The 23118-nt window shown below is 41.8% G+C and overlaps 1 protein-coding gene across 1 annotated transcript in view; it reads right to left on the reverse strand.

Annotated features, from left to right (window-relative positions):
- Positions 1–1284: 1284 nt before the first annotated feature.
- The window catches only part of TSPAN3 (tetraspanin 3), a 31177-nt gene continuing 9343 nt past the window's right edge, over positions 1285–23118 (reverse strand). Inside the window, exons 2-7 of the mRNA XM_069071439.1 lie at positions 12587–12778; positions 12306–12380; positions 8740–8841; positions 7448–7600; positions 6967–7050; positions 1285–2073 (exon numbers count right to left, since the gene is read on the reverse strand). Coding sequence (XP_068927540.1) covers positions 1981–2073; positions 6967–7050; positions 7448–7600; positions 8740–8841; positions 12306–12380; positions 12587–12778 — 699 coding nt within the window. The 3' untranslated portion in view covers positions 1285–1980. The remainder of the gene's footprint in view (positions 2074–6966; positions 7051–7447; positions 7601–8739; positions 8842–12305; positions 12381–12586; positions 12779–23118) is intronic.

The following is a 23118-nucleotide window of genomic DNA, read 5'->3' on the forward strand; positions in this document are numbered from 1 at the left end:
TGCCCAAAGGCCACATGGAAAGTAGGGCCAACTCCAGGAGAGATCAGGCTGGCCTTTGGGGGTCCCTGTCCCCTCCTGAGGGACCTGATCTCAATCCTGAGGACTGCCAAGAAAATCAGAATGCTTAATGCTTTCACAGAACATATTCCAGAATAAAAAGGGTAGGTCAGAGGCAAAATCTTCCAGGTCTTAACCTAAAAGAGAACATTCATCAAGGAGGCACCAAGCCCTGTCCAAAGGACAGGTGACATGCTTCTCCAGCCTCCACTTTCCATCCCCAGCGCCAGTTTCTTCTGGGGGCCTCCTGTCCCTGAAGCCTCAGGCTGCACATGGGTCCCCCCGTGGACTCAGGGGGGCTTTTAAAACTTTTTAAAGATCTGGGATTGTGAAGGGGAGGAATGAAGGTGAACAGGCTGTCATCCCCGCAGGGGATCACAGGAGCCTCCCTCTGGGGCTGGAAGAGAACACAGAGGCCATCAAATTCACCCTCCCCCCCCATTTTTAATGAGAAAACTGAGGCTCAGGCAGTTACAGGCCATGATTGCTGAGTGGTAGCACCAGCATCCAAAGTCGGGTCTTTGGACTCCTGGTCCAGACATTCTCCTTCCACAACACTGGGATGTCACCTGAATTTAGTCAGACCCAACATTACTGTCTCTGCAGGAAGAAACAGTACTGGGCTTGAGTCTGGACCCAAACCCAGGGTCAGCTCAGCAGTGTGAATATGAGCCTGTTTTCTCATCTGTCACTGAAGTGAATCCAAAACATTCAGTTAGTGTCTACTATGTGCAAGGCTGTGTGAGGGTGGTACCAGACAGAAACAAAACAGGCCTGCCCACAAGAAGCACCTGTTCTAATGGGGGAGACAACAGGTCCAGAGCGAGGCACACACCAGACCCATGCTAAGCAGAGGTGACCTGAGGAGGGTCAGGCACTAGCAGCTGTGCAAAGGCTCAGAGTTGGGAGACCACACAACTGTGAACCGTGTCTGGAGGATCTGCTGAGATTTCCAGGGAGTTTTAGAGAAAGCTCTTATGCAAACTCTAGAGCCCCTACAAATGGGAGGGATGGTCACTATTAATAAGCCAGTTCCTAGTCAAAGTACAGAGAAAGGAAAACCTGTTTGTGGTTCTTTGGATGTGAGGGGATTTTTAGATTCTGATCACAGACATCAGCTATGTACAGAGGGAGAGGGTCTCAAACCTCCAATCACTTGTCCTGCAGAAACTCTGAAATAAAAACAATAGTCTCCCCAAGCCCCTGAATGAAGAGAAACCTGACATATTGGAGGGAGGATATACAGCCTTTATTTAGTCTGATTTACTATGTACAACTGAGATCACTTTTACATACTATCTCGCTAGTCTACATGGGTACATTACTTTCAAATTTAAGACCTACACTCATAAAAAACCACACACACATATCATTATAGAACAGTAGTGCATACATTATACTCCTGAAAAGCCAGCTTTTATTTAAAAAACACTAAAGTTTGGAAGATGCCTTCAAATGGAGAGGATCTAAGATAGACATCATATGATTCTACAGTCTGTCATTTTGTACAATTCCGATCATACTGGACTACAATATACATATTTTAAAAGTGGACACTGGGGAAGGGCAATGCTTGGGGCCCTCAGCCTCTGGGAGGCCCACGCAGCAAAGCTTTCAGAATCAGTGGGGACGCCCCTTTAAAGGCCATCATACTGCTTCCAACTGGCCAATGATTCTGAAATAAAAATGCTTCCCAGCCTATTTTTAAAAATACACGGAGCTGCATGGGGAAAAGGTCATCGGGGTGGCAGGCTCGTGGAAAGCCGTGTTTCTTTGCCCATCACCAGTGTCCATGAGTTGTTTCTCTCTTGTGCAAGGTGTGCTTCAGCTAAGTCTACAGAGACAGGAGAGTGGCTGCACAAGACTCGCCCGCTCCACCTTCCAGGCAAGGGAAACAAGACTGAGGAGCTTGGGGACTGTCTTCTAGGCGTAGGTTCCTCCAGTGATCAGCAGCTCGTAGGCAGGGTCTCTACTCCTCCGGCACAACACGATGCAAGCACAGAGCATGCCCAGAAGCTGAGGGGAGAGAAGGACCAAGACTGGGTGAAGGGGCCAGCGACACATGGAGAGCGACAAGGTTCTGTTGAATTCTCTATTTCTGCTCAGAATGGGAGTGGGAGGGACACCACAGGCTACAGGGCAGTGTCCCCAGGACTCCCATCAAAGTCTGGGAGGGGAACAATGTAGGCTGCATGCTTCAGGGATGCTGCTGCACAGGGTCCAAGGAAACCTAAGCCACAAAGATGGGACCAGCCACTGCTATGGTTTTCTCTTCAAACTGCTGCTGGTGCCCAGTTGCATAAAAGTTTAGTTGACAGACTCTACTTGAGGCCACCGTCACCAATTTTGTTTAAATTCAAAATATTTCAAAGATTCTCAGATGCCAACACAGTTTTCCAAATATTGAATAAAAAAGCATACTAGACCTGTGCAAGTAAGAGACAACTGAAGTCTTCTCAATCTAGAACCTTCACGGGACACTTAGTCCTCTTTCATGGAACATCTATCATGCACATGTGTGTGATGTAATTCTAGCCCAAAACTAAAATGATCTAAGTTACGACTAGCACCCTTTTAAATTAAGCTGGAAAAAATCTTTTTAAAATTTGCCTGACTATTCCTTTACACACCAGTCAGGTCAAACTCAAAATAGAAAAGGGATCTACTAAACTACATGTAAGGATCCCAGCAGACGGCAAAATAATTTAGTTTTTAAATATACTATTATTTAAGTTTATTGTTATCTTTTGCTAACTATTTCCCAATTTTATTTTATTTTTTGCCTTTTGGTGGACAACTGGGGTTAAGTAACTTGCCCAAGGTTACACGGCTAGTTTTTTTGTGTGGGTGTTAAGTGTCTGAGGCCGGAACTGAACTCCTGACTCCAGGGCACTTTACTAACTGCGCCACCTAGCCGCCCCTCCCAATTTTATTTTAATCTGGCTCAGGCCACACTCAGGAATGTTGGAGGATGCATATTTGAGATTTCCTCTTTAGACAATCTGTTAAAATCAGGTGGGGACAACTCTAGGGAAAATCATGATGTAGATACTGGTATCCTATCAGGATAAATAGCACTTGGAGTTGAAATTTTACAGTATTGAAGGGACCTCCCAGATCATCTCTTTTACCTCTTTCACTTTCCAGAAGAGGTTAAGTGACATGCCAAAGGTCACAGGGCTATGCAGAAGAAGCAGAAGTGGTGTCATTTAAATCTGGAACCCTTAATTCTAGAACCACTATTCTTCCCATGACATCAAGACACTGGCCCCTTACCCTCTTTTCAGGTGCCAAGCAACTTAGCTGAACAGGATCTGACTCAGTCTCTATGACTCCTTCTACTCTTCCATTTACAACATTTATGACTCCTAAAACGGATTTTCACCAGTCTTGCCAAGTGGAATGTGATTATGATAGTTAAGAATTGTTTATATCCCATCATTCCTTTTCCCCCTGGGAACACAGCATAATTTTAACATAAGTAACTGGGGACGAAGCCTTAACCCAAAAGAGAAACTAATACTGGTAATTTCAGGCAACATGCTAAATTAGGAATACTTCTGAGTATTAATTAATGAATTCATGGAATCCAAAGGACTTTGCAAATTTTTCTGGCTGTACTGGAATTTTGTAGTACTGAATATATGTAAGATTTCCAAGTGAAAAACTTGGTAACATTACTTGTTACATGAAGATTTTGGTGATAATGGTAATTCCTGTCATGGAATTTTGCCTTCTATGAAAGTAACAAGACTGAACTTGTCACCATGTCTACTTCTGAATGCTTTTTTTAAAAAGGAAAACAGTTAAACAGTTTTTTTTAATATAAAAGATGGATAACATCAATGTGTTCAACTACAATTTCAGGTACATAAGACCCACAATGCATTTACTAAAAATATCATTTAGTAATTTCCTCTAGTCATCTTCACTATCTGTATCTGGGTTATTCAAATATAAAATACCACAGCAAGTATTAGAGGCCTATTAAGCATCAGACTCCATTTTCTCATCTATAAAATGAGGAGCTGAATTAAACTGCCTTCCAACTCTAAAGATCCATGCTCCTCTGAAAGCCGATTGACATTTAAGAGAACCATTGTACCAAGGACCAAGAGTCCTTCTAGCAGACCAAATCTGGACACTCACTGTGCTGTTATGTCAGAGGAGGGCGCCAAAATGCTGAAGGGCCTCCTGCTAAATTGTATCAAGATTACTTGAAAAAACTGTGACTATTTAGTTTGGAGAAAAAAAGGCTTAGGGGAAGAAGATCTCTCTCCAAATATTTCAAAGGCTAAAATGTGGAAGAGAGAGATTAGTTTTGTCTCGGTCAGCCCCAAAGCGGGAAGAAGTAGGAACTCCATGTAGCTGGAAAGGCAGATTTAGGCTTGGTGTGAATGACAGCTATCCCAAAATGAAGGCGTGGTCTCTTGCAGTAGTGGGCTCCCTTCACTAATGCTTAGCAATCAATGGCTACATGAGTCTAGTTTTGGAAAGACCTGTCACTCTGGCCAACTGAGCAGTTTCCTTCATAATAAATGCCCATCTTATGGAAAAAATAACAAGAACATTTTCTTTTTCTTTGATCAGACCTATTAGATTTCCTGAAATGCTCTAATAGCTGCTCTTAAAACATTTCATGCCTGGAGGATGTATTTTAAGAGAGTGCGTGGGTATTTTAAAATTATGCTAGAGAGGATCAGTATAATTACTAGTTCAAAACTAAGTTTCTTAAATTATCTAGATTTTGTTTGTCTATGTTAGTTCAAGTTAATGCATTTAATGGGGAACGCCTTTTTCAAATATCAACAAGGTGGATTGTGTACTTACAGTATTTAAACATTTCAGTAATGACTCATTAGGAAGCCACACTCTTTATGTGACTGTTTCTGTACTACTGAGGATTGATTGTGTGACTATATAACAGTAATAGGGTGATCAGTACAGAAAGACACATTTTATATTGGGTTATATAGGCAAAAACCCACTGGGTCACAAAAATGAAACATGAGAGGTCTCATCTCCCAGGGGAGATCATGACTGAAACAGTTTCAATAATTTTACACACAATACATACATTAGCACAGATGTGAAAATCTTTTCAAGCACAGCTTTTGTGATCATGAAACCATCTGCAAAGACCTAAGTTCTTCATCTGACCTAGGTCCATCTCTCACAGATCAATCAGCTTATTAACCAACCATATGTCCCTTCCCTTCCCTTTTCTGGAGGTATGTTTAATACATTTTAAACTTGTTTCTTAGAACAACAACACAGAGATGAAGTAGCCTGCTCAAGGAGACCATCCTGTGCCGGTAGGGGGACTTCCCCTCAGGCTCCCCTGATTCCAGTGTGGACCCTCAATCTGCTATGCCAAGTTTACCCCTAAGTAACTGAAACCAAAAAATCCAGAGGCAACTGTTTTGGTTCTGCAGCATGGCTGAGACAGAGCAGAAATACCTTCTATGAGGGAACTTTTGTGTCCAATATTTTTAATTTACATAGACTCAGTAATCCTCTTTCATAACCTGGGAATCATCTAACTTCATTGGGGTGAAAAGAGTTCACCCTTTTGTCTGGCTTTGCTACCAACACACTAATAACTAGAGACACCAAGGAATCAACAATCAACTCGCTACATATTGGCGCGAAAGGCCCTGCCCTCAAGGACTTCATTCTCTATCAGGGGAAGCAACAGGTTCACAGAGAAGCAGAAACAAAGCTCATCTGAAAGTCTCCTGTAGAAAACGGCCCCAGCTGAACGGTGAAGTGAGGAGCCTGAATCCACAAGGCTATGCAAGGCAGGGAGATGGAGCATCCCAGGGACTGGGTGGTTAGAACCCAAGTGTGTGCAAGGGAGCCCTGGGTCACACAGCCGGACAGGACAATGGAGCTAGACTAGAAAGGGCTTTCTTTACATGCCAAAAAAATAAAAAGGAGTGTGCATTGGCTGTCAGTGAGAATGGGAAGCCAGGGCAATGACATGGTCACTTTGGAAATTCTCCTGAATGGGAGATGGACAGACTCATCAGAAGGCCACTGCATGAGTCCAGGGAACAGGCCGTAAAGAACTGAATGACTGGTGGCCGAGTGAGGAGAAAGATGGGAACAGAAGGGAGAAAGCATGGATGCAACACTGGCAAGACTCGGCAACCCCGGGGAGATGCCAGGTGAGGGAGTCAGGAGTCAAGGGGACTGTGAAGTTCTGGGCCTGGGTGAGTGAAGGAGGCTGATGATGATGGTTACAGGACCCCTGGGGGCCATCACAGACCTCCCTACCTTCCTGACGTTACAATTTCACCCACTGGCTCTGATCGCCACCTCTATTTCCATCACGGTATTTTAGCTGGAGATGGCTTCCTCTGGTGCTCAGAACATCACCAGTGGTAATGACATCACTTCTGGTTTGTATATGTAAATTTTAATGAATTTAGATAGACAATGCTAGATAATTGGGAACTGAAAGTGCAAAGAGTCCAAAGATGGAAGAAAAATGTAACGCTTACCTTCTAATAAAAGAACTCCAAGTGAGGCCAATTTGAAAACAGACTGCTCTGTCCAACATATGAATTTTGTTTCTGTTTTTGTTTTTTGTCTTTTCAATAAATCTCCTCCCACAGGCAGGCAGAGAGAAGCTCCAGACCGGAGCCACTCAATCCTCCATCTAAGCCCTCAGCTGTCTGTTCCCCGACTTTCAGAGCTTCGGTTTCTCTGGCCTGTCCATGATTTGAGACCGGAGACCAGAAAATGGAGGTAGAAAAGCATTCACTGGACCTCAATGGCTTCTAACCAACCTAACTAAGCCTGGAAGGCTTTACTGAATGTAGAACTTTAACCAAAGTGTAGCTGATGACTGGGAAAAGGGGTCATGTCCTGAAGTTTCTATTTGATGGACCTGGTGAGCCATACCTGAATAGCAGCAAATGTCAACGCTGCCCAAATAACATACATCATGATATCCTGCAGCTTCTTCACAACTAAGGCTTCACAACCCTGGAAAAAAAATAAAAGACCCACCAGAATTAGGTTCTTCACCTAGTAAAAGCACAGAGAGCTACAAACAACAAGCTACTCACTGCCAAAAGTGGAACCGTGGCAAGAGCAATGGGGAAGAAAACAAAAACATTCCAATAAAATGAGGGCAAGGAATCTGGACTGCTCCATTTCAGGCTCTGGGGGCAGGCACTGTCAAGTCACTGACCCCTGCATGTGTTCCTCAGAACCTCACATGTAGTAGATACTCAATGAAATTTAGCCAAATTAATGTGTGCTACGAAAGAATGCATTCAAGAGGGCCTGAAAGCACAAAAAGGGTACCACCAGCAGGTCTCCAGGCAGCCACAGAAGGGGAGGAACCTGTCCCAATGTGGCCGAGAACAGCCGGACTCACCTCAGAGTAGAGGTCTGCAGGGTGGGCCAGGCTCCCGTTGCAGGTGCTGGCTGATGCTCGGCAGCAGCTAAGGGGGACGCTCTGATTCTTTGTTTCTTTGAACCAGTCTGTATTCTCCCAGTCTGAGTAGTTGTGAATTCCACAACAGTGCAGCTGGAAGAAAGACAAAGAAAATCTTATTTATCACAAGACAAGGGACATGACAGGCTGGTTTGCGAAGGCTGGAGCTAGAATTTGAAGTGCGGTAAAGGTGACAAAACCCCTTTTTCTCTGTGAGATAGAGAAGGCAGGTCCCAGGATGCCCCTTTCTCCTAGAGGCCTCCTCTGCTGCCTACCTAGAACAGTGGTGACCCTGGCACCTGAAGGGGTATGGCAGCAGAATCTAGCAGGAAAAGACCCTGAGCACAGGATGGCTCACACACGTGGGGGGTGTGCCTAACATCTCAGAGATCAGTACACTGGAAGGCTGGCACCCATGGCTCCTGCAGACCACCTCAAGAGGCGTGGTGAAATGAGGGCTGGGATTGGCCTCAGTGGGAAGAGTGCCCCCACCAATGAGATTCCTGAGGAGGATAGAAAGGAAGCAATTTACCAATGTCACATTTATGGTCATGAACCAGAACTGCCAAAATGTATATTCCAGAATATTTAACATGAATAGTAAAAACTCTCCTTCACAGCTAGATTTTTAGCAAATATAGCCCATAAGATCTTTATATGCTAAATATATGTTGGCTCACTTCTGAAGGATAAAGTGTGACAACTGTTTTGTCCACAGGCTCTAGACATCCTCCTAAAAACACAGAATCTCCTGCTTATAAACACCTTGTAAACTTACCAAGGGAGGTCCCTGGTACTAAAGGAAAAGTGTGTCAGCCCAGACAACATGGCTGGGTTGGAGGACTGAAGGCAGATGCCTTCAAAGCAATGAAAAAGGACTGGCTTTAATTAGGTGACTAGATAAAACTACTCAGGGGGTGTAGAGCAGAGGGGCTTAACCTTCTTTTGTGCTATGGACTTGGGATAGCATTATGGAGAAAACCAATTACATTAAAATAAAACAGTTGTCAAAATATTTTTAAAAAGTCAAGTTCATGTACCCCAGGTTAAGAATCCCAGGTATAGAAAGAAAAAAACTCCAGGACACCACTAGGCAGTGGTCCCTAATTATATGTAATAAGACTACAAAATGTTACTACAGGGAAGTAATCAGGAGAAAGGTGTACTCCCCCCACAATACAAACATCCAGGACTACAGCAAACAGAAAACCACGCCAGAGCGTTAGGCTTACCTGTCTTTGTACATAATCAATAGCCCGACTGGCAGCATCAGGAGAGGTCCCATTATAGGTCTTGTACACTTTCTGGATGCGTCGATCAACCTCACTTTCCACCTAAAGACAATGCAAGTAATGCAAGTAATTCATTCTCTCACTGATGCTGGGAAAGACTTGGCAGTAAGAAGCTACAGCTAAAACACCTAACCTCCTGCTAGAGAGGCACTGAAATACCCATCAAACTACCAAATATTTCTCTTACAGAGCTAGAAAAGAGAGTGACAAAAACCATCTGGAAGAACAAAGAGTCAAAAATATCAAGAGAATCAATGAAGAAAATATTAAGGAAGGCAGAGCGTAGCAGTTCCAGATTGCAAACGATACAAAGTCATAATCATCCAAACAACCTGGTACTGGCTGAGAAGCAGAGTGGTGGCTAAGTGGAATGGATTAGGTACACAAAAAAGCACAGTAGTAAATGACCACAGGAATTTAGTCTTGGATAATAAAGCCAATGATCTACGTTTTGGGGGTAAGAACTCAACAGCTGACAAAAACTGCTGGGAAAACTAGAAAGCAGTTTGGCAAAACCCAGGATGAAAAATGCTATCCGCTTCCAGAGGGAGAAAGGCTGAACTCTGAGTACAGAGTCAAAGTATACTTTTAAAAATTTTTATTTTTATCTTTTGAAAGATAGCTAATATGGATGTTCTGTATGACCTCACATGTATAATCGGTATCAAATTGCTCGTCTTCTCAAGGAGAAGAAAGGGGTAAGAGGGATGGAGAAAATTTGGAACTCAAGATTTTAAAAAACGATTGTTAAAATTTTTCACATGTAATTGGGAAATAATTAATATTATTATTAATAATAAATAAAAACAATTTTTAAAAAACATTATCTAAAAAAAGTCTGTTCACTACTCTAAATTTTTTTCTTTTTTTTATGCCCTATGTTCAATTGTAGGTTAGTGTCATTTTGTACCAACACTCAAGCTAGCAGCAAACTCCTGCAGGAATTAATAACTGTCTATGAAGAGTTCACATTTAATACAACAATGTCTATTCTGGAGAGAAGAGAGCCATGCGGCACCCTCAAGATAGATGCCCCAAATTACAAATTAACTTTATTTTTTTTCAAATAAATTTTCTTGGTGTGTTCTCAGAGGATTTAATTTGCTTTTCTCTTTCTTCTAAGGCATGAAGACTGGAAGAGCTATGGCTCAAAATTCTGACTTCAAACATATGCCCACATAACAAACGACACAATCCATTATTTCATTCATGCAATGTTCAGACCTTGAGCCAAACATCTAGCTTAACAAAGGAAGAGTCAACCCCTAGAAATTATGTCTTGTATCAAAGGTATACAAAGTTTTACAATTAGCAGCAGGGAAAATAGGATTCAGTTTTTGATGACATTTCTGTCACTTAGACAGTTAGCAGAAGAAACAACCTGCTTGCACAAAGTCCTTCACCATGAAAATCAAGTGATCAATAAACAAAAATTAACTAAGCACCTACTATGTGCCAGGCACTGTACTGAAGACTAAGAATACAAAGAAAAAATAAGACAAACCCTGCCCTCAAGGAGCTTACAGCAGCTATACTGGGAAGAACAAGTGGCTTTTCCAGGGATGGAGGGTGAGTGAAGGAGTCCTACCACAAGAGCTGGGAACTTGGCTTTCATCAGTCTTACGCTAACCCAATTAAAACAACCAACAACGACCTGACTGATCAACTAGAATGCCAATTACTAATTTACAAAGAAAAGAGTAAGTGCCAAGCAGAAAGTTCACTTGGAAACCAGATATTCTAGGTCAGGTCAAACTTAGACCGGTCCAGTGACTTAAGTTTCTAGTCAAAATGCAATGAAACACCCTTAGACCATAAAATGCAAAAGGCTAAAATCTCTTAAAGTTAAAGCTAGTAACTCAGACAAAACAGCAGGTGCTTCTGCAGAGCAATGAAAATTCAGCTAAAGGCTTGGATACCAGTCCCCAAGAGGCCAGAGATGACCTGGAGAACAGCCTTCCTGCTCCTCCCCACCCCCTTAAGGGGAAACCCGCCCAACCTACATAAAACAGAGCCACTCCTACCACACCAGACTGATGCTACTTGTTGGTCAAAGGGTCAAAATCCAGGGAGGAGGCTATGTCAGGCCTGATAACTTCAAGTAACCCATTCCTCCCCAATGTACTGGAACACAAATTCTTCCTCTTTGACTCTCTTCCTTCCAGACCAATTATCTTCTGTTTCCATGTTATTAACATGGAAAGTAAGCTGTAATCTCTAAAACTGTACACAGCTGCATTCAGATTGACGCGACAAGATCATGACAGATCAGTGGGAAGGGAACAAACCCACTGTCCTAAGAGCAGTATAATCCCAGTGTTAGGATTGCCTCTGTCTTTATTTACCACAGGGTAGTTCTTCCTAACCACATAATAATTGCTTTTCTACCACATCAATGGATTTAAATAGTAAATGACATCTCATGATACAGATTTAAATCAACAACAACAAGACATTACCACAGGGGTCTGATACTCTCATCACTGTGTTTCTAAACTTACACTACAACTAATATTCTCTAGCCAGGAGAAGCAAACCCAAGCCATTAGCCTTTAGTGTTACCTGTGGTGCTTGCAGCATGAAATTAAAGAAGATGGAAATAAAGTGAGAGGAGGGGAGGGGAGAAGAGAGGAAGCAGAAATAGTGGTCTATACAGCAGGGAGTGACAGAGTCCCAACAGAAATCACACCCATATAATGTAGTGCCCATCTCTATTGCAGAATAAAATCAAATTTGACAGCTTAACACTTAGCATTCTAATATGTTAGCACAAAAGTGTTTTTAACTGGGGTGACTAGGTGGCACAGTGAACAGAGCACCAGCCCTGGAGTCAGGAGGACCCGAGTTCAAATCTGACCTCAACTTGACGCACTGTGACTTTGGGCAAGTCACTTAACCCCAATTGCCCTCCAAAAAGCAAAAAAAAAAAAAGTGTTTTTAACTGAAATTACTTAGAAATATAAAAAAATGGCTTTACCTCTTCATGTTTATATATAATTTATAATTTCCTTACCTATATTATATTTAAAAGTCAAAGGCCACCCTCATTTGTATGAAACAACAGTAACTTTCTCATAAAATTCAAAGTCATCACTGACTTCTCCCTTCACTTCTGCTGGTAGAGCCCTGCACTGAGTTCAGTGGGCCAACACCAGTGGGTATGAATGGTTTTTCGGAAGGAGTTTCAATGGCTCATTTCAAGGCAATTTGTACTGTAACTTCTATTGCCACTTTCAAAATCCAAAAACTGTAGCAGAATTGATGTGTTCTTCTACATGCCAGGGCTAAAAGAAACCTTGCTGGATGAATAATTTCTGATCAAGGTTGTAGTTGAGGAATTTTAAAGAGTAGCTGAAATTAAACAGTACATGATTTTAAAGTACAAACATTTTTACTATCCCTTGAAGTGAATGCTGTTCTAGCTGAATATAAATGACTCATAAAACATTCTTCAAATGTAGGGCCCACCACAGACCGAAGACAGACGACAAAATTAAAATTCATACCTTTGCTCTGTAAACATATCCCAAAACCACGACGACGACCTCTGTGATAAAAACCAACAGCAGAATGATCACAAACTGCAAGGGAAAAATCGAGAGGAAATTCAACACACAAACTTAAAAGCATAAACCCAATTCACTCAATAAAAAAGTCATCTAGTTTCAAAGTGAAATATGGAGACAGTTTCAGAAGATCCACATTAAGAAACCCAGGGAAGTTCCATGAGTTGTGGAAGAAAATCCCAAGAAATCAAGCAGGGATGTGCATTCTGATGCTAACTTACTGTGGCAAGTCCACAGCGGCTTTCTCGGATGGTGGCACAGCATCCAATTAGTCCAATAATGAAAAGGAGGGTTCCTACGGCTATAATCACAACAGCAGGGATGAGTGTGTACACGTCTTCAAAGAAATGATCATAGTCATCGTAAGTGATGAAGACATAGGCTCCCACATAGCACAGGATGCCTGCTGCCGCCTGCAGGAAACAAAACGAACAAATGGGTAACAATCCCCCCCTCTCCAGCAGCATTCTTCTCATTAGTAGGTAAGCTCTGATTTCATGATTGATTTCTTTGTTACATACAGATTAGTGAGGCTAATCTCACTGCTAACTGTGATTATTAACTGACGGAGACTGCTAACTCCGATTATTAGGTAAGAAAAGTATTCTGAAAACAAGCTGGATGGTTTTGTGCTTTTTTACATAACTATACGCATCTTTTGTTTTTCCAATGCATTTTTAGAGACCCTTCATTCCCAGAAATGAAGCCTCTATAATAAAGGAAAAACAGTTAAGCAAAAAACCTGATAGAACAATTGAGTCTGACAGTGTGTAAGACACTTTGTTCCTTTGTCCCTACAATTATTCAGTCTGCCTCCCTTTTCAGTGACATCCCTGTGGTTCCTGGGCACCCTGCCCTCCTGGTTCTGCTCACACAATGACCTCAGGCCCCTTGCAATTCTAAAACTATGATGTGAGGAGCCATCACCTCATACAGGATTTCCACATTTCTCTCAATTGCAAACCTCTATGCCCATCCCCCTTCCTGCCCTTCCCTGTATGAAGTTTGAACTTAAGCAGTTAAAACTGTTCAAATCAAACCATCCAGAAGCCATGTTTTCTCCCTGGCCAATCCTGTGCAGGGTCAGTGCTACACCCTGCTCTTTATGGTCGGTGCTCCCCCAGTAGAACGGACACTCCTCTGAGGCAAGGGCTGCCTTGTGTCACATCCACAGAGTCTAACAAAGTGCCCAGCACACAGAAGCCCCTATTAAATACGTCCTCTGCTCTTCTAGGTCCCCAACGTGGCCCTCATCCCACTCTGAAATGCCTCCAGTTGCTGGGCAGTTTTTCTTTATACCAAACTGAAATCTGGAACTTCCAGCCTCTGGGACAAGTGGAAAAATCCTCCTTTCTCTCCTTTCAAGCAGGCGAACATTGCCAACTGCCACCCCCCTCCCAAGTCTGTTATGTGTGTGAAAACACTCTTAATCCCCCTAGTCTGTCTTTGGGTGATAATGCTTCCATCAAGCCTGTTCACAGTCCGGTTTGCCCTCCTCCTTTAGATGGGGAACCACTCTCGCCAACATGCCCAATGTTTTACTCAGGCTGAGATATGGAACAGGAACAGATTCAAATTCAACAAACCACACGTATTATGTGCACACTATTATGCTGGAGGAAATTTTTAAAAGATATGATATCCTTGCCCTCATGGACCTTAAAGGAAAATAAGACACATCTGCAGACAACTCATTATACAACAGTAAATAAACATTCATCAAGGACCTACTGCATGTGAAGCTCATTGCTAGGTACTAAGGCTACAAAATGAGAAACATTACCCGCGCTCCTTCAGTGGGAAGGGAAGGGAATAAGCATTTATGAACCACCTACATTGTGCCAGGCTTTGTGCTAAGCAGCTTACAAAACTATCTCATTTGATCCTCACAACAACCCCACAAGTAGGTGCCATAACTATCCTCATTTTACAGCTGAGGAAATCAAGGCAAACAGAGGTTAAGTGACTTACCCAGGGTCACAAAGCTAGTGTCTGATGTCACACTGAACTTGGGTCTTCCTGACCCCAGTCCCAGGGCTCTATCCATTGTAGCATGAACTAGAAAAGTGTTATTGGTTACAGGCACCAAGATGACCACAAGAGTAAACATCGTTACAGATCTCCCACATCAATGATTTGCTCTTCAAAAGAATGTATGTCAGCTGCTGTTGAGATACTTAATCAAGTGTTAAAAAAAAAAAAAAAACCTCTGGGGAAAACTAAGCCAGGAAAGAAATGTGAGCACTCTTGCTACTCTGTGTGCCAGGCCAATGTCACTACGTGTGAATGAGTAAAGGCAGCGTTAAGCACAGTGCTGCACCATTTAGGCTAATTTACAGAACACTAGGAATCTCAGAGGAAGGAGGGCTAATCACACGATTGTTTTAAAGGTGCATACCCAGAGCTGGTGATCCTCTAGACTCAGACCATTCCAGTTCAAATGTGTAAACAGCTCTCAGTGTGGACAGAGGCTGGGATTCTGCCCATTTCCTCTTTGTCCCATCCTATCAGAATCAGTCTCACGTTCTTGGGTTAAGGGAACCTCAAAGAAAACTTCCATAAGACATTATATGATTTGCTTATGAATATGATGGATTTTTCACTTCTGAAGCAGAAAAATGAAGCTGGAAAGGATTGTGAGAAAGCCATCTGGTCTAGCTGCCACCTTCTGGGCCTCCCTGATCTCTTAATTTTCTGCTCATTCAACATCTCCTCTGCTCAAGCAGGGAGTCTGCCTGGGCACAATATATTCAGAGGTGATCAGGAGACCTCGTGTGGCCACTGTTGTTTGTCCTTCATTCTCAAAGAGAACCGTGACATCAAGACCATGCCTTGCAAGTGGCCTGGATTTAAGCGAGGAGTAGTCACCAGCTTCACTTTCTCCTCCGGAGCCATGTGGTTCCAGTGGCCAGATACAGATCAGGATTGAAGGTGGCCCTGCCTTGTGTGGCCTACTGAATCCCTGACTGCCTCTACATATGGGATGGCTGTTAGCTAGGATCCTTTAGTGCCAGTAGGTCTCATTTTACACATAAAGAAAGTGAGGCTTATTGATTTAAGAGGCATAAGATGACAAAGCTAGTATGTGGCCCAGCCAGCACTTGACTGCTAACACACATAACTGTGTTTCTAGCAATTAGGCCTGTCCTAAGATGGTTTGCTACCTTAGAGAGAGAGATTAGTCTGAGTAACACGCTGGCAGAAGTCCTTGAGTTATGCCTTCTATCAGGATAAGCAATTTATTGACTGTCCTCACCAGACATCCTTGACTACAGAGCTCAGGGTGGGAGAGCAGCTTTGGATTAAATGCTTGGAGATCCTTGAAATACCACCGATTACATGCTCATTAGCACTTTTCTCCCGAAATTAAGTGTAGGAGTTAAGCAATTCACAGCTTTGGTTCCCACAGCAACCAGAACTTGGCAGCTCTGGAGACTTGCTTTTATCCCTCTGCAATATGGTACTTCAAGGCTTTAAAAATCACATGCATGCACAGGAGAAAGAAGGAAGTGAAGGTGCCTAGGAGAACCTATTTCTGACTTCCAGACTCACGTTTACTATCTATTCTAAGCTATCAGGACAGAAAACACTTGCTTGAGTACAGCAGGACATAACTGCAAGTGTTTCAGATGACCCGATTTCAACTCTTATTTTGGGACTTACAAAGGAAATTTGTTTAGCTCTCTTGTTTCTCCTACCTGTCTTGACAGCTCTGTCTTAGGATCTTCTGATGGTTTATTATCCTCCCAAACCCTAAATGTGGGTGGCCCTGTCCCTCAAAGCTGTTTTACTTCCTCCTCTGTACTGCCCCTCTGGGCCCTCATTCCCTCCCATAGGTCCAATCACCTCCTCTGTGCAGATAACTCCAAAATACAAGTCTAACTATCTCTCCTGGACATCATCTCCTCCTTTCCAACTGCCTGTGGGCTATCTCTACCTGGATGTCCTATCAGGTCTTCAAATTCAACATGTCCAAAACTGAACTCATAATTGTTCCTAGCTAAACCTGCCTCTCCTCCCAGACATTTTCAGATGTGGGGTTGAGGGAGAACAAAGAATCAAATTGGCTGCCCAATCCCATTGCACATTTTTTACACATCGGTCCCTTCCTCTTCACTTACAACCACCTTCTGGACTATTAAAAGTGCCTTTGGGGGCGGCCAGGTGGCACAATGAGTAAGAGCTCTGGCCCTGGCGTTGGGAGACCTGGGATCGGCTCCAGCCTCAGATACTCGGCACCCACACAAAAATAACTGACCATGTAACCTTGAGCAAGTTACTTAACCCCGATTGCTTTAAAAAAAAAAAAAAGTGCCTTTGACAGAGTACTCTGCAAAATGAAAGGGTTGGACCAGACAACCTCTTATGATCCTTACACCGGTGAAATCTAAAGCTGTAAGGGATCTTTATGGGGTAATCTAGTCCCTCAAGTTACAGATGAGAAAACACACCAGCAGGGGATCAGATTTGATAGGAATATTAAAACTAGGATTTGAACCTGGGTCCTCTGATTCCAAATTCAGCACCTGCTACCATACCATGGCTACCTCATCAATTTCTTCCTCCTCAGATTTATCCTTCAATGGATCATAAACCCGAGGGCTTTAGACCAATTACTTTACCCATGAGGAAAGTGAGACCAAGGGAAAACAAGCAGAAGAGGCAGAATTTGAACCCAGTTCTCCTGATTCCAATTTTAATACTCTTTCTATTCACCCCATACAGTTGCCAAAAATAACTTCCTAAGGCACATAACTGACCACATAACTCGAATGCTCCAACATTTTCAGTGGCTCCCTACTTCCTGTAAGAAAACACAAACTGGGTCCCTCCAATCTGGCTCCAAACTACTGGAGGAATCTTATTTCAAAGTATTCCCCTTTGCACAGTCTATGCTCCTCGGCAGGCCGGTTAAAAGCTCCTGAAGCCCAAGGAATTCCTAGTTCTAACATCTCCTACTGAGTCAGATCCCCGTGTGGGCTCAGGAGTCTCCCTCATTTCATCTCTGCATCCTTGGAACAGGAGATTGTATAATGAACCCAGAGACTGTTTAATAGAAGAGACTGGTCAAACAGACCCCGAGGGCAAAGATTCTGCATTGATCCATATAAGTGTGTGTATGTAGTACAGCAAATACACATTATTTACGTAAATGTGTGTGTGACCCCATACATGGGTATAATATGGAAATGTATATATATACATGTAGAAAAAAGGAATATATATATATATATGTATGTATACACGCACGTGTGGTTACTCATTCAGATAACTTGAGGGTCTCAATTAGCAAAAAAGTCTGGATTATAGGATGGTTAAAGTTTTATTTATTTCAAAAAAACATTAAAAGTCTTAGGTAGAAATCCTTTTACTGAAGTTAACCCTTAAGATTACCAGCATCTAATTTCATAGGGCACTTAAAAGACCTTACAAAAGATGTGCTGGCTTAAACAGAATGAAGAGCCTGCAATCTAAGCTTCCACTATAATTTGCTTACCAAACCCTTTTCGTTAGAAATAGTGCAAAGCTAAAGGAAAACTCCAGCCCAGTCCAGGCACTATTCACAAATTTTCGAATGAAATATGATTGGATGAAACTTTACTGTACTTGACTTTATTAGTCACCCCTTTTCTCCTCTTCAGTTTATTTTCTCTATTTTCAGTTCAGACACTGAGTAAACACCCACTACACACATACAAGATGCTATTGCTACCCTTTCAGATCAGCCCATGATTTCTTTATTTTTGGAGACCATCTCACCCAGGCAACAAGTACAGCAGTCAATACTGATCGGCACAGAAACTTTAACCTGCTCTGATGTACTTAATGTGTGGTTTACAGCCATAAAAGCTTAGTGGCCTTCTTTCCCAGCTGGTCTTGGACTTAGGGAGGATAGCCAATTAATTGACATTAGTTAGCCCAACTTCAGCTCAAATTCCTAAAATTTAAGCAATCCACCAGGCTCACCCTTCCCATCAGCAAAGACTACAAGAATGCACCACCAAGCGCCCCTGGCAATGAATTATTTCCTGTTTTCTTTAAAAAGTGAAATTTTAAAACATTTTATGCTATTTTAAACCATAAAAGAAACAATAGTTTAGGAAAAGAATAATATGATGGACCAATAAAGGGCCTGCCTGAAGAGCTCATCTGATCCAGTCCCTGTTCTCCAAGATGGCAAAGGGCAGCCATATGTCTAGAAAGGCTCCAGCCAAGTTTCCTTTTGAAGGTATTCAAGGGACAAAGATTCCATCATCTCCCCTGGTAGTCCACTCTGTGGCCCAATAAAGTTGCTAGGCACTTTCTACATGCAAAGCTTTGTGCTAGGTGTTAACCTACTTTTCAGTGTTTCATCAGGTTGACAAAACCTTTAAAAAAGCTACCATAAGCCTTTACAAAAGAGAAGACATACATGCAAATCTTAAATAAAAAGAAAACTACATTTGCATACCCAGAACCGACAAATGTGCTATTTTGGTCTACAGAAAAAAAAAAATTGTGAGCTGAAAACATGCAAATAACAAAGAACCTTGGTAAGTTAAATAGCAGCTGATTTTCAGTGTAGTACACAGAAGAGTTCTGGATATTTACATTTAAGATATGAAATTAAGAGTGATGAGCCTGAAGGGATTCTTGTAACATGGGAATTACATTGTTAAGTGTTGCCTGGTAATGAGGCAAGTGAATGGTTTCCAGTGATGTCACCCTGTACCCAGCTTAAGGCACTTGTCAGAAATAGATTTCTAAGTAGTGGCAGAGAAAACAAGCCAACAGCAGCCAATGCCACCAGACAGAGAGAGAGAGAGTGCAAAGGCAGGCTGATATCAGATACCATTTGTAAAACTGTCTATCCTTTTAATAGAATATAAAATAGTTCTTTGCCCAGGCTGCAAACTAGTGAAAACCCAATTTATCCCAGCTGAGTTGGGCGCACATCAGAACTCTATTTTAGCCATTCATTCCAAGGGGGCAACTCATTAGCAGTAATCCTACTGACACAACCAATACCCTACAACAACATACAGGTAGATCCGAGTTTATATAAATTGAATTATGGATAAGTGGAAAGCATGGAAGCTTACAGGAACTTGACCAATTCCTTTTCTCCCTTGAAAAAAATCAATACGCAACTTACAAAATTAGTGGTCTATAACAAAAATGGTTTCTGAAGGTGTGAATTACATTGTGCCTATCAGTCAGCACTGCAAGCTGATAAAATGGCCAAAACCCAAACTGCCCTAAATCATTTTCATGAATATCCACAGTAAGGCTGGGATTTGTTTCAGGTTTGGAGTTTTGCCCAAACCAGCGGTCATGGAGATGGTTATTAAGGAGAAGAGGAGGAAGGCAAGGGAGAGAGAAAGGATGAAATGCTACATGTAGGGCTTGGAAGAAGCAAACTGACTCTTATGTCACCACTCAAAGACTGCATTGGGAGCCTGAGGACTAACTTGGAACTTTCAGTCAGACAGCATGATCTCCATAGAAGGCTTTTTAGGAGGCACCTGTTTAAAAACAGGAGGGGAGTGGGAGAGATGTTGATGAGTTTTAGTTTCTCTGAAAGAATGAACTAGTTACTGTGGTAATGCTCAGAGGCCAAACCATTAATGTGCTTAAAGAAGGAGGCACATGGAACAGCAGCAAGGACATGAAGGATCCACAACTCTGTCACTTTGGGGCCAATCAGGGGGTCTTAAAGAGAAGCTTTGGCCAAAAAATCCACTCTGGTCAATCTCGTGACCAGTGTTTCCAATATTAGTTATTAGTTCCAAGGTGTACCTCAGATAACCTAGGGTCTGTATTTAAAACCTTGCCTGGAGCCTTTGAGAACTTTCCTATCATCAGGAAGATGTAATAAAAAGTAGCCTTGTAATTTTCAGGCACAAACACACCCTCTATTTGAGACAAAATTTCTGAAGTTACTGCAGACAAAACAAAGAAATTACATCATAAGTTTGATTCCAACAGTATCACACCAACTCTTCTTAGTATTACTGTTCAGGAATAAATCACCACTAGTTTTCATCTACGGGGAAGGGAAAAGACAAAGTACTCCTGGGGTTAGTGACAGGGAGCTAGCTGACAAGCATCTAAAAAGATGGGACAAAGGAGAGGGGCCTCTGTCAAGGAAGGTGGTTGGGGAGAATGAAGAAAGGGGCTGGGGATAGCTAAAGAGACTCAAATGATCATTTTTACAATTGTACCCAAGGGATGGCCCTGACTGTGCCACTCTCAATCAGCCAGGGCTCAAAAATCACTTTGGCACCAGATGCTAAACTCTGATCTTAAGTCTACTAATTAGTTACATTAATTTAGAGTCTAAGAAACACCTCTTTATCTAAGATTCTGAACAAATATTCTTTACACCCATGTTAAGACTGGAAGTATATGGAAAATCACTCCCAACCTTTCACCCCCCCAATATTTAAAGTTTTCAGTTCGAAATTCTCTCCTTCCCTCCCTTCCCCCTTCCTGGAATGATAAGCAATCAGATAGAGATTATACACGTGCAATTATAGAAAACACTTCCATAGGAGTCATTTTGTACAAGACTCAAATAAAAGAAAAAAAAAAGTGAAAACTAGCACGCTTCAGCGTGTATTCAATCAATGTAATTTCTTTCTCTTGAGGCAGTATGCTTCACCATTAGTCCTTTGGGATCGTCTTGGATAATTGTATCGCCGAGATAGCTAAGCCATTCACAGTTTTTCACGGCACAATACTGCGGTTACCGTATACAACAGTCTGCTGGTCTGCTGGTTCCGCTATGCAGCAGTTCATGTAAGTCTTCTCCGGTTTTTCTGAGATCATCCTGCATGTCATTTCTTACAGCACAATGATATTCTGTTACAATCATATACCACAGCTTGTTAAGCCATTCCCCAATTGATGGGCATCCTTTCATTTCCAATTCTTAGCCACCACAAAAAGAGCTGCTATAAATATTTTTGCACAAACAGGTCCTTTTTAAGGCTGTCTTTGGGATGCAGACCTACCAGTGGTATTGCCAGAACAAAAGGTATATACAGTTTTATAGCTCTTTGGGCATAATTTTTAATTGTTCTTCACAATGGTTTGATCAGTTCACAACTCTACCAACAATGCATCAGTGCCCCAGTTTTCCCACATCTCCAATATCCAATATTTTCCTTTTTTGTCATATTAGCCACTCTAATAGGTGTGAGGTGTTACCTCAAAATTTTTAAATTTGCAATTCTCTGATCAATAGTGATTTGGAACATTTTTCATGAGTATAGATAGCTCTGATTTCTCTGTCTGAAAACTGCTTTTCATATCCTTTGACCATTTATCAACTGGGAAATGACTTGTATTTTTATAAATCTGACTCAATTCTTTACCTATCTCAGAAATGAGCCCTTTATCAGAGATATCTATTGCAAAATCCCCCCCCACCAGTTTTCTGCTTTTTAAAATAATTTTGGCTGCATTAGTTTTGTTTGTGCAAAAATGTTTAAATTTTACATTTTGTAATGCTTTCTATATCTTCTTTGCTTCTAAATTACCAACCTTTTCTAAAAATAAAATTTCCACTAGTCATTCTCTAGATGTCTATTTATAGGTTTCATTTTGATCTTGCTATTTTTGCGGCAGCAGCCACTCAGAACTGAGCAGATCAGATACCTTTACCAAGTACAAAGCTCCCACAAATCACATGTTACATATCAAGAACAAATCCAAAAGATCTCAACTCTGCTCTTGAAAACTAAAAATATTCTTAACTATGATTTGGTGCATTCATTATTATTCCTTTAAAATGAATTAAATCTCAAATCTGCCTTTAAATATCAGGGCAAAGTGAGCACCCCTTCAATCTAGAGTATCTCCAGCACCTTTTCCCAATCTCTCGTTTTATTCCTCTTAGCACTTTGGACTGGAGCCTAGGACTGGCTTTGACTCAGCCTTCAGATGTTTTCTGATGATGTGTTCTAACACAATTTCAAATCCTTCAGTGAATGTTATCCTTTCAAAACCACCCTTCAAGGAGATTATGGACAAGAAAGTCATTCTATTATTAAATAGTTTGATGAACAAGTTGTTCTTGCCATTATGTTCAAGTAAAGATTGGAAGGGGGAAATATTTTTTAATTTTTTTTCACAACTCTGAACCCAAAGCTTGTTTCCAGAAATTGGCCATCTTCCATTTGTAATCACTATTTTTTTTTAGGATTTTAAAAATAGATTTTTATTGGTATCTTTTACTTTAACATTGCTTGGATTTCCCTTTGTAGCCTTTCCCTCCCAGAGTCATCCCTTATATGAAGTTTTTTCTAAAAGAAAAAGTGAAAGAAAAAAATTAGGCAAAACTAATCAAAGCATTGGGCAAAAATCCATTATATGCCATATCCTGCAACCATGGCCTCCTCCCCACCCCCAGTCCTACCCCCCAACCCTGGAAAGGAGGGGGAAGGCAATATCTTTTCTCATAATTATTATATGGGGCCAGGCTTGTTTTTTTATAATTAGAAAATTGATTTACAAATGTTTTGTGATAGTTGCTCCTTTCATTCACACTGTAACAGACATGGTATATACTGTTTTTCCTGGCTATGCTGACTCCTTTTGTGTTCTTTACCAATGTGCTGGGTGTGAGGTGAAACCTCAGGGTTGTTTTGATTGGCCCTTCATATGAACAGTGTTCTGGATCATTCTCTTTCCTATGGTCTTCAACACCAGCGAGCCAGATCTAGAACTGAAGGGGAGGAAGGGTGCAATCGTGCATTTGGGAAGTGGA

The sequence above is a fragment of the Petaurus breviceps genome, unplaced genomic scaffold, assembly GCF_028583685.1.
Source record: "Petaurus breviceps papuanus isolate PSGF00001 unplaced genomic scaffold, PetGlider_PUasm1.0 90825, whole genome shotgun sequence".
In the NCBI taxonomy this organism is placed as follows: Eukaryota; Metazoa; Chordata; class Mammalia; order Diprotodontia; family Petauridae; genus Petaurus; species Petaurus breviceps.